This window comes from Enhydra lutris, unplaced genomic scaffold, assembly GCF_002288905.1.
Source record: "Enhydra lutris kenyoni isolate GAN:26980312 unplaced genomic scaffold, ASM228890v2 scaffoldscaffold12, whole genome shotgun sequence".
Taxonomy (NCBI): domain Eukaryota; kingdom Metazoa; phylum Chordata; class Mammalia; order Carnivora; family Mustelidae; genus Enhydra; species Enhydra lutris.
The window spans coordinates 58298539-58311527 of NW_019154096.1; the positions used below are offsets into that span (position 1 = coordinate 58298539).

The 12989-nt window shown below is 39.5% G+C and overlaps 1 protein-coding gene across 4 annotated transcripts in view; it reads right to left on the minus strand.

The window, feature by feature from the left end:
* The window catches only part of LOC111144791 (sortilin related VPS10 domain containing receptor 1), a 494131-nt gene that overhangs the window by 55277 nt on the left and 425865 nt on the right, over nucleotides 1–12989 (minus strand). For all 4 annotated transcript variants that reach the window (XM_022499251.1, XM_022499255.1, XM_022499253.1 and 1 more), the window contains exon 18: nucleotides 9692–9863. In XM_022499251.1, the coding sequence (XP_022354959.1) occupies nucleotides 9692–9863 (172 nt within the window). The remainder of the gene's footprint in view (nucleotides 1–9691; nucleotides 9864–12989) is intronic.

The window sequence follows — 12989 nt, forward strand, 5'->3', positions numbered from 1 at the left end:
TCTTATTTGCAGGAAGGGATTCCATTTCTTGCATATGTCAAATCGGCAAAATTTTGACTCAGTTGCATACTATTGTGCATGGAGTTACAAGCTAGCCTCAGTATATCTAGCCTTTGATTATTTTCTGTCAATAAGAAGTTCTCTTCTTTGCTCTGATTTTAGCAAGGTTTTCATTGATAGTCTTTTGTTAGAATTAGGACAAGCATTAGTACAGAATAAAGGAAGGGATTTAGATTTCAGATGAAGACTTCAGCATGTTTTGGATATTATTCAAATTTCAAGAGTTTTCCTTTTAAGTTCAGGCTTTATCTCTATACTCCTTGGGGAAGCCTATCCAAATCCACACACATTTATTGAGTTTCTATCAACGTGTTAGGCACAGTGAGAAGAGAGGCTAGGGCTGAGACCAGGCATGGCATAGTTTGTACCTTAATGATATTTACAATGTAATGGGGGCGGCCAAAAATATTGTTACAACAAATGCAGTAAATTAAATTTTATTTTTGTTTTTAATGAATATAAAATATTTACTGTTTTCTTTTTCATGCAGTTAGATTTTTATTTAAAACTTGTTACAGTGGAGGCCCTCGTTAACCTAAAACACATATTGCCACAAAACGAACATGTCTTGAATGAAAAGTACATAATATAAAATTGGAACTTAGTAAAATATATGTTGAAGAAGAAATAAACACGTATGTCTGACTACTCTGTGGGACAGCGGATTCCTCGGGTCACTCATACTTTTCATTGAAACACACAAGAGATGGAGCCTAAACAGAGTGGTTTGTATGCACATACTTGGGGACAAAGAAAGAGGCATTACCTCAACCAACCCAACCCAACCTCACAGAGAGAAGACAAATCTATGGGAGACAGTGGAACTCTGAGTAAGCCATGAGACACAGAGGCATAATCCTTGGTGCCCAAATGACAAAATATTATACCAACCTGGAGAGTCTTATGCCTACTTCTGCATTAATCACACTGAAGTGTAATTATCAGAATGTAGTGGGGACCTCTTGGTCTCTCTTGCACCTTGAGGACTTGTTGCTCAAAGAGCATCAGAAGCTTGGCATTAATGTCCCTACTCGTATGAAAAACCGGCCTTAGGTATGGTGGCAAGAGCCAAATATTATATTCAAAGTAAAATTAAGAGCATCAAATTCAAATGAGAAGTGGGCTCAAATTTTGAGGCGGATATTACAGATCCAGTGGCATATGTCAGGATATTTGTTTGTTTGTTTTCTGGATTTGAGAGCCTAATTCATACCCAAGACTCTGGAGAAGTCTGGCATACAGGGATGACAGTCCTAGAGTGCTGCATTCATAGCCTGTGTTTTTCAATATTCTTAAGAATGGATATAACAATACTAGATACAGCGAAGCCATTCAATAAAGATGTAATCTTACAAAGAGAAGGAAACCTACAGAGGATATGGAATCTCTCTTTGCTGAGATGGTTTTTAATGAACTGATCATAAGCCATGAATATTCTCAGAAAATCTGGGAGGAAAATCATGTTTTATATATTGACTAGTGTTTAAGAATATAGCAGCTACCACAGGCCAGACTGGCTAGGGCACAGATAGTTCTACCTATTCTTTCTACTCCTTCGTCTTTGTTGCTACCTGTCCCCTGTGAAGTATCATTAGGGACCCTTAGAAACTACATGAGATTCTTTCCCAGGAAATGGTTCTTCTCACCAGAGAGAAGTAATAAAAAGGCAGGATACCACAGAGCCTGGATTTGACTCCTGACTTGATACTTCGGTAGCTGTGTGATCTTAGGTAAGTGACTCTGCCTTTCTGTGCTTTGGCTATGCCATCTGTAGAATGCAAGGAGGAGGATAACACCCACACACATAGGCTCACTGTGGGATCTAAATGAGACAATCCAAAAAAGCAGCCACAGACCTGACAACAGTTAATGTTGTCCAATATCCAAATATTAATATCCAAACTGTTGTCACTGTGTCAAATTCCAAAGCTCCCCAGCTTCTCAGAGGCGCTCTGCTTTCCTTTAGTTCGTGTTGGTCATCACATGCATCACTCACGTCTATGTATATAATCCAGAGATTAACAGAGAAACCCGTTGTTTCTATAAGGAGAGCTTGTGAATCAGCACAGAATCCCACAGTTGAAGGTGAGGTCCCCAGGGCATCTTGATGTGGGGACAGTGTTTTCAGCTTATACTCTGCCCTAGGAAACAAGAGCACCAAGGAGCCAGGTCTGACAGCTGAACGTAGCAGATTTCCTCCCTGCTGTTGCAAGTTGCCCACTCAAGTGGAATCAACTATTTTTTTCCCTTCTTGCGCCCAGGAGACATGAATTTACACATCTTTGAACCAGATTCCCCAATCTGTTCTCACATCACTCAGCCAAATCTGAGATGTCTGATGATCTTGGTTACAGAGAAAGCAAAGTTGAATGGAGAGGAGCCTGGCCTCTGTCCCTGGAGAGTGAACAAATGTCAGAGCTGACCAGGCCCGAGTTCTTGTTTCAGATCTTGCTCTACTGTTTCTTAGAAATGGAATAAAAATCTGAAATCTGAAGCCTACTCCAACACAAACATTTCTGCTTCAAAAGATCATGTTCTTCCAAGTTATCGTAACTGGGTTCCTTATATCTCTGGGAAAGGGGACTTCACGTTCATTATGCAGGGAGACAAAGGGTATAGGATTGGCTCAGAAAATAAATCTTTCCCTAAATGTTCTCAAAGTTTTAGGGAAAGATTTATTTTCTGAGCCAATCCTTTACCCTGTGTCTTTTTTCCCCTTAAGACCTAAAGGCAAAATGTACAAATCAATGCTATTTGAATTTCCCAAATGATTTTTTTTTAAAAGACTTTATTTATTTATTTGACAGAGAGAAATCACAAGTAGGCAGAGAGGCAGGCAGAGAGAGAGGAGGAAGCAGGCTCCCCGCTGAGCAGAAAGCCCGATGTGGGGCTTGAACCCAGGACCTGGGATCATGACCTGAGCCGAAGGCAGCGGCTTAACCCACTGAGCCACCCAGGCGCCCCTCCCAAATGATTTTTAAGTAAGCTTTTTGTTGAGCATAATAGACATAAAGAAAAGTATGTAAATCAGATATACAGCTTGATTTTTTTACAAAATGAATGCATTCATTAATCAACAAAAAATTCAGTTTCCAGTGTTCCCTTATCCTCCCTGCCACTTCTCTTCCAAAGGCAACTATTAATCTCACTTCTATTGCCATAAACTAGTTTTGCTCACTTTTGCAGTTTAATTAAATAGAATCATACAATACATATTTTTTTCAGTCTGATTTCTTTAGCATGATCGTAGATAGGAGATTTGTTCAGGTTTTTGTAGGTAGCAATCGTTTGTTCTTTTTCTTGTTCTATGGCATTCCATTCTGTATGGGTACTCTAATTGACTTCTGGAGAATACAGTTGATAAATGTTTGTTTCCAGCTATGACCTCTTATGAGTAAGTCTGCTATGTATATTATTTTACATACATTCTAGTGCATAACTGTATGCATTCTGGTGACTCTATACTTAGGAGTAAAAAGTCTGGGTCATAGGCTGTGCATGTTTTCACAGAAGAATATAGTGGTTAGTAGTTAATGTCAAACAGGTCTCCAAGATGGTGACAATCTACACTCCAAACACCACTGTATGAATGACTGGTTGCTCCAACAACACCACTTGATATTATTTGTCCTTTCAAATATAAATCTTCTGATGGGTAGACAGTACTATTCTATTTTTTTAAAGATTTTATTTATTTGAGAGAGAAAGAGAGAGCACAAGATGGGGTAGAGGCAGAGGGAGAGGGGGAAGCAGGCTCCTCGCTAAGTAGGGAGTCTGAAATGGGGCTCGATCCCAGGACCCTGGGATCATGATCTGAGCTGAGGGCGGATGTTTAACACACTGAGCCACCCATGCTCCCCAGTAATATTTTACTGTTAAGTTGCATTCCTGTGATGAGCAGTGATGCTGAGAATTTTTTCATACACTTATTGGCTATCTGGTTATCCTCTTTGAAAAGTCCGTTTAAGTCATTTGTGCATTTTCTATTGGGTGGCCAGAATTTTTCTTACTGATTTATAGAATTCATTTCTATTTTTCTGGGTATGAGTGCTTTATTAAAATTATGTGCTGAAAATAACTTCTCACCCTCCAGGGCTTTTTAAATTTTCTTTTTATTTTCTAAATAGTATATTTTGAAGAAAAGAAATTCCTAATTTTAACGTAGTCTAATCAAACTGCATTCTTCTATCTGTTTTAAAAAGATCTCTGCCTAATCCAAGGTCATGAAGATACTCTTCTGCATTTTCCTTTAAACACTTTAGTTTCTTCTTTCAAAATTAGATTGACAATCCAGTCAGAATTATTTTTTTGTGTTAAGAGAGATCAAGGTTCATATATTCCCACACGGATTTTGATGTCATTGCACCATTTATAGAAAAGATTATAATTTATCTACTGTAGTATAGAGTCTCATTTGTCCTAAAGAGTATGTGTGTGTATACGTGTACACACACAGACACACACAGACATACACACAGTCACACACACACACACATCTATACATATGTAGGGGGGTGTGGTTTTTCTTGGCTCACTACTCCCTTTCTTAATCAGATTGTGTACGCAGGATATATATATACCACCACACACTCTTAAATACTATAACTTTATAATAAATGTTGATACCTGGTAACGTAAGCTATCCAGTTTTGGGAGTCATCTTTTAAGATAATCTTTGCTGTTCTTGAGCTCCTACTTTTTCATATGCTTTATGATCATGTCAATTTTAACCCATAAATATATCCTGGAGATTTTATTGAAATTGCCTTGAATATAAGATAAATGTGGGAAAAATTGGTCTTTTTTCATAATACTGCATCTTCCAACCCACAGTCATGGTATATCTTTTCATACATTTATATTTAAAAAAATTTTTTTTCCAAATGTGTTGTTGTTTTCTGGGTAGAGATACTGAAAATAAGTTCTTGGGTTTGCCTGTAGGTATGCACTGTTTTTATGCTATTATAAAGCATATCATATATAACTGAATATAATGTATTTTATATATATATATACATGTATGTGTATGTGTACACACACACACACACACACACACACACACACACACATATGACCTTCTATTGGTTCTGAGGATTTATATCCCCAAATATGTAGGCTAACTTTGAATCTAGAATAATTAAAATATATTCTAGGGGCACCTGGGTGACTCAGTTGGTTAAGCGTCCATCTCTTGATTTCGGTTCAGGTCAGGATTTCAGGGTCATGAAACTGAGCCCTATGTTGGGCTCTGTGCTGGAAGTGGAGCCTGCTTAAGATTCTCTTTCCCTCTCCTTCTGCCCCTCTTTCCCCAACCCACCTCCTGTTCCCATGCTTTCTCTCTTAAGAAAAAAAAAAAGTGTTTTAAATTATCAACACAGGTTTGAAAATCAAAACCAATGGAACAAAATAAAGTATTTAGAAGTAGACCCACACAAATATGTTCAATTGATTTATGACAAAGACTCAAGTCAGTAAGAGAAGAATTGTCCTTCAATGGTGCTGGGTCAATTGAATGTGTAAATGAAAAACATACATAAACTTTGGTTTTATTCAAGATAGATTATAGATTTAAATGTGAAAACTAAAGAAAAAAACCTGTGGTGTGATTTCTTTACAATCTCAGGTTTGACACAGGCTTCTTGAGCAAGCCAGGAAAATCACTAATTATTTATTTTATGTCATTAATTATAATATTTGGGTTTATATATATACCATTTCAGTATCTGTTCTATTAGCCCTGAACGTAAGTAGGATCCTTTTTCTCTCTTTCCTGCCTTTTTTTTTTGGTATTAATGAGACACATTTAATATTATTCCAGGTCCCCTGCCAAGAGTTTGATAGTTAAATATTCTCTATTCTGGATATGCTGGTATCTAATACAAATTAGTACCTCTACCTCATCACAGACATTTCATGGAACTTAAAACATTTTAACTCCATTTAATACATACTGAATTATTATTGTCATGTGTTTTAATTCTACATATATTTAAGCCCACAGCAGATTATCATTACTGATTTGCAAAGTTATTATTATTATTATTTTTTTAAAGACTTTTATTTATTTATTTGACAGACAGAGATCACAAGTAGGCAGAGAGGCAGGCAGAGAGAGAGAGAAGGAAGCAGGCTCCCCGCTGAGCAGAGAGCCCGATGCGGGACTCAATCCCAGGACCCTGAGATCATGACCTGAGCCGAAGGCAGCGGCTTAACCCACTGAGCCACCCAGGCGCCCTGCAAAGTTATTATTAATTTTAATTTACCCACATACATGCCCTCTCTCTGGCTCTTCCTTCTTTCTACTATTGTGCTCTCATCTGGGTTCATTCTCTTTATGCCTGAAGAGTTACCTGTAGTGTTTCTTTTTATAGAAATCATCTTACATGACTCGTCTTGGTTTCTGTTTGAGAAAAGTCTCTATTTTACCTCCACATTTGTGTTTTTCCCCAGCACTTCAAAGATATCATTCTAGTTTGTTCTGCGGGGCTTTTAAATTTTTCTCTTTGTTTTTTTTATTTCAATAGTTTGAATATGATACCTAAGTGCCTTTTTTTCCTTGTCTAGCTCCTGCTTGGGGTTTTGGATTCTTTCCAATCTACACGGAGACACTGATGCCTCCTGTCAATTTGGGGAAATTCTTAGACATTATCCCTTCAAAACGGATTCTGGCTCCTTATCTTCCTTCTCCCCTCTAGGACTGCAATCACATCTGTGTTAGTCCTTTCCCTCTCTCCCATGTGTCTCTTATTACTCTTTTCTTTATCTTCAATCCTTCCTCTCTTATCTTAGAAAGGTTATACTTTCAACTGTCCTTTCTTCCAATTAACTGATCCTCTATCCATCTGGATTCAGTCAACTGTCAACCCATCTAACTTCTTAATACCAGTTATTTTTTTAAAGTTTATTTGAGAGGGGTGGGAGAGAGAGAATCCTCAAGCAGGCTCCCTGCTGAGTGTGGCGCTAACTTGGGGGCTCCCATGATCCCACCACCCAGGGGATCATGACCTGAGGAGAAACCAAGACTCTGATGCTCAACCAACTGAGCCAACCAGGTGCACCTTAACATCGGTTATTCTATCTTTATTTCTACAACTTCCATTTGTTCCCGCCTCCTGCTGATGACTGCTGGAGGGTTGCATTTTTGGTCTTGATCTGCATTCATGAATGTATCAATCATATCTCAGGAAACTGTTCCTTTTTCTGACGATTTTTTTCCTCCTCGTCATCTTGTTTCTTGATATATATGTAATATTTTAAATTAAACACCCAATATTTTTATACAAAAAAAATAGGTAAGCTTTCTGATTTATATTATTTTCCTCTAAAAAGGTTCATTTTAGCTCTGGCAGACATTTAGAGTGGGTGAAAATCACTCTAACCCTCTCAGAGACTGAGATAATTCCAGATTGGGTTTCAACATTGAGAGAACCTGGTCTAGTTCTGGGGTGTCCTCATTCCCAGGATCGAGCTCTCCAGAAGTCTCCAGAACCTTAGTGTTGTATTATTATTTCCTTCTTAATAGTCCCTGGCTCTAATTTTTATTTCCTGAAGATGTAATACTTCTAAAAACTCTACTTCACTTTTGTCCATATCCCTTAGATATCACCGAAGAGCTCAGAGAGAAAAATGCACAGAATACTGTGTTCCTTCTCCATGCTTCCCTTCCCTCTGGGATCTGACCTGAAGTCAATTTTTATGTTCTAGCTTGTGAGCCCGCTGCCCGTTGTTCGGCCAAGACTTTCTGTCTGGCCTTCTACCTGGGAATCTGAAACATGACCTCTTCTACAGTGTGACATACGAATTGGCAAAGTCCTTGAGGGCAAATACGAGTTGTTGGATGGCTATAGTGAATTTCCCATCTCTGAAGAACAGGATTTTGTTTACCCAAACCTTCGTGACAATACTCTCATGCTCCTCTTCCTCCTTATCTCTCACTTTCTCTCTCAGCATGTCGCTCCTGCTCTAAATATATACATTTGATTTGCTGCAAGCTAATATGTCATGGCCTCAGGGAGAAGCCTAAAGATTGTATTTCTGTGAAATGCGAGCAACTCCGGTTGGCCTAAATTGGTCTGTATCTTTCTAGTTCCGACTGAAAAAGTTTGGGGAACCTTGTATTTAGGAGAACGGGTATGGCTGAAGGGTACCTATTAAGGAAATAACAGAAAGGAGTATTGGGTTTCAGAAGGATGGTTCTCCAAGTGGTTCCTGAAGCATCAGCACCATCTGAGCCAGAATTTCATACTCTTATTTCACAATTATTTTTCCTACAGCAATTAAAATAGCAATAATGTTGACCAATGCTGACAAAGTAATCCTAAGTGCTTCATCTTTTCCCTTTCAAGTCACACTCCAGAGCCTCTAAGGCTACTCTATCCCCCTTGAGTTTGCTCTTGTTTTGTTCTGTTTATTCTTGAAGCACAATGCATAACCCACAGTCTTGTATATAAATGCATATTCTCGGGCCCCGTCCAACCTAGTGAATCAGAAACTTTGGAGATGGGGCCCAGAAAACTGTTTTTTTTTTTTAATATTTTATTTATTTATTTGACAGACAGAGAGAGAGGGAACACAAGCAGGGGGAGTGGAGAGGGAGAAGCAGGCTTCCCGCTGAGCAGGGAGCCTGAGGCAGGGCTCGATTTCAGGACACTGGGATCATGACCTGAGCCGAAGGTAGATGTTTAACCACTGAGCCACCCAGGCGCCCCCCGGAAAACTGTTTTAACATTTTCACCACGTAACTTTTACTCATGTTAAAGACTGAAAACCACTGAGCTATCAGAAGAACCTGGAAGTCAACAATGTAGATCTTAATCCTGGTATCATTATTAACTTTTTAAAATCCCTTTGTGCTCACAAGGCCTAGCATGGTGCTGCCCAGATTTTAGTACTCAGAAAACACAGCTAAAGGCAGGACTGTCCGGCTTGATAATTGAGATCATTAATGTAATTGTTTATCCTTTAGAGAACGTCTTCTTCAGTTATAAGATGATAAAAATGCCTGTACACATTTAAAAATACAAATGTGTACAAATTTCATCTTATCCACTATCTAAATATTGAGAAATCTCAGATAACCATGATTTGTCAGTCACCGAGGCTCATAATGGTATCGCGGAGATGCTACAAAATCACAGACTCTCAATTGCCAAAATTGCCAAAGAAAGTACCCTCAGGTATATTTAGACTAGCCTTAGTGTTGTGTGTATGACCAGCATGCTGCCTTTGGAAAAGAAAAGCCAAGACATCAGGTTGAGAGAGGAAGACAGCATCGGTATGTTAGGCTGAACATGTGTTATGCTAGATTATTTTTAGAATACCATTAACGTGTTCATTCTGAGATAACTTTTGGCTGGAAATGCCAACGAGGCACAGTTAAATCCAGAAAGAACTTCCAAGAAATGACATATTAAGTAAGAGTGAAGAACACCTTGCGGTAAAACGAGATTAACTGTGGGTAAGAGCAATAGCAACAAACCAAGGAACCAAAAGTAGAAAAAATTTAAAATGTCCACAGCATTTAAAATGGAAAAAAAAATTAAACAAAACAAAAACACACATAAAGCAAATCTGATTTCCTAGGAAAAATCAGTGGCCCTAGAAGGTGAAGTGGCTGCAGGTCTGGTCCTACCTCTTCCAGCTGCACCATGAGAGTAACGTTGTGCCCTTGCTCCGCTGTCAACTTTCCGTCCGCGGTCACGATGCGCAGCCCCCGCGGGGCCTTCCCGGGACACTTCTGCGGTTTGGCGGTGTACTGCTCTCGCACTCCGTCTGTGCAGTTATTGGAAACCACTTTCCTATACCTACACGGAGAAAAGCTCAAGTTGTGTTCCAGGTCATTACAATTCGGATCACTCCCAATTTTTTTGAGCTGGACTCGCTACTGCATAGTCTGGAGGGCGAGGGAGAACCATGCTTCATGGTGCTCTGAGAACTAGAGCTAATTCATATAAAGCACCCAACGGAAAGGCCCATCATCATAGTAACATACTGTACCTACTGTTAGCACTTGAAGAGATTCTTTCATTCAGTCACTCAATTATTTCCCTTCAGAGCTATGGGAAATGCACAAGAGTAGAAGATGTGGTCCTGGGCCTCACTAAATTTATAATCTTTATTTTTTTAAAAAGATTTTATTTATTTATTTATTTGACAGAGAGAGATCACAAGTAGGCAGAGAGGCAGGCAGAGAGAGAGGAGGAAGAAGGCTCCCTGCTGAGCAGAGAGCCCAATGCAGGGTTCCATCCAGGACCCCGGGATCATGAACCGAGCCGAAGGCAGAGGCTTTAGCCCACTGAGCCACACAGGCACCCCTATAATCTTGAAGAGTTACATGTGGATAATCCAGGAGACACTTCAAAGGCTATAGAACTGAGGGTTAAATTGAGTACTATATATTGCAAGGGCATTTGCAATTCAGATAAAGACTGTTATGGATTATGCGATTCAAGATTAGACCCCACAGAGGATGCTGCAGTAATAGTTTCGTACAGAAAGCTGGCTAAATTTGAGAGTTTGTCCTCAATATTTTATGAGGGACTGTACTGGCTAAATACTGAAAAACTCCTATTAAGGAGACCAGTCTAGAGATTGTGTAATCTTCCCTCCTCTTTTGCTCATTCCTTTTTATTTTAGCTTTAATAGGAAAAAAAAGATTATTCTACAAATGTGTCCTATGCAATTTATAGATTCATAATAAATTAGAATCTGTGGTTGTAGAACAATTAACCTTTAAGACTTTGAGCTTTGATGTTATCTGTTCATCATCCTTCTGTGTGGGGTCCGTGGTAACCTCTCTGCGGACTCAGATATCCCACTTCCCACGCCTACTTGGCTAGAGTGAGCGGTGAAGCTCAAAGTGGAAGCAAAGTCTAAGGTCTTTCCACTCTTCTAGACCAGAGAAATTTTAATATAAAGGGATAGATAGGAAATGTTCCAGTTTTCCCAGCTATATGGCCTTTGTCACAAGTACTCAACTCTTTGATTGTAGCATATAAGAGAACACAGATAACGCACAAAAGAATTGATACATCTGGGTTTCAGTAAAACTATATACAGATACCGGCAGTGTGCCACATTTGACCTGCAGGCTATACTTTTCCAACCCCTTCAAATCTGGCCAATGTCCTTTCCTCTGTCCCCGAGTCTTGGGATCGACTGCCTAAGACCATGGTTGAGAAAGTCAAATTAAATACTGTCTGGGGAAGTACTGTGAAAGCTGTGGATCACTACAAGGTCAATTATTAATATTTAATTCACCTCATAGGGTAATTGTATAAATTAAATGGATTAATGTACACAAAGTATTTAAAACTGCCCTGATGATTAGCAAGTGCTTAGGAAATTGTTGCCAGTTATTTTTATTTAATATTATTTCTCCTACCTGTTCATAACCTTCACGGCTTCCAACTGTCCTTGGGATAAGTCATATCCCATAATCTTGCCCATGAAGCCTTCCACAAGCTAACTGCCCTACATCTCTGAATTCTTTCTCACCAAAAAGCTCATCTGCCCTAGTCAAACCTCTCTTTCCAGTCTCTGGAAAAGTACTTATTTTCTTCTGCTCTTTCTGCTTCTAGGTCTTCCCACACGCTCTCTGAGCTGCCTAAAATTTCCACTTTGGGTTACAGCTTCTGTCCTCTGTCTTTTCCTGACTGTGATGGTAAAATAATAATAAGTGAAATAGTAAGAAGTGGATATGTAGAGAGTATTTACTGTGTCTGCCATTGCTCTAAGTTCTTAACATGACTTTTGTCATTTATCTTTAAAATATTCCAAACAGTTCTGCTTAAGGAAGGTATTTTTATTCTCAACATGCAGATGAAGAAATTAAGATTCGAAAAAGTTAACCAGTTTTCCCAAGATCACCCAGTCAGGATCCCAGACAATTTGTCTCTAGAATATTCTCTCTTTACCACTACTCTATTGCCTCTTTAAATGGAAGGAGATTGTCCCTCCTCTAAACTCTTAAAGGCTCCTGATGATTTACTGATAGGAACCCATTTATACCTTGTTTGATGGTATTCCTGTGGGTGACTGAAGTTCCCCGAGGGCACCTCATCCCTGGGGACAGCACAACTGATAATCAGGAGGCCCACACTGGGATGACTGTGCCATTTTAAATGTTGAAATATCAGCACAGCAGGTGGTTATTACCACTGCCCCCAAACCCTTCAAGCACCTCAGCTCATGAACCAGCTGCCACTAATCCTTACCTTCGGAGTCCCTGCTTCTCTGCATAATCCAGCAACTAAGGGGTTAACACCCAGCCCTGCAGGCAGCCAGGAACTCTCTGCTCTTGTACTAGGATCCCTACCAGTTCCACGGCTCACTATCAAGTCTGAGCATTTTTAACATCCATCCATCTACTATTTAAGTAAATCCATTTTAGGTGCTTAGGGGTGCATGCTGCTTAACAGAGAAAATAATGGCAGGCGGGAGAGAGAAGGAAAAAAAAAGGTGCCGGCACTGGAGAGTGCTGACATCTGACATTCTGGGCACCAGCAATGGAGGCAAGAAAATGACGAGCAATGTCACACAGTCATTACGGCATCCCAGCGAGTTTGTGCGTCAGAAAATGCGTGTTTCAGAGGCAAGGTGCCATGCAAACTAAAGGCATGTTATGATTTTTTTTAATCATTTTTTAAAAATTTATTTTCAGCATAACAGTATTCATTGTTTTTGTACCACACCCAGTGCTCCATGCAATCTGTGCCCTCTGTAATACCCACCACCAATGATTTTTAATCGCTTAGCATCCAAGCACACCTGTGACTCTGCCTTGGCGAGCGAGTGGCTACAGGGGCAAGGACTCACCATCACCACTGACATCATCAGCTAGAGAACATTCCTTTTGTTTGTCACTCTTCTGACCAATCATTACCCCAGGCTTTCCTGAATCGTGCAGCAACAGTTCTGTTTAAATCCTA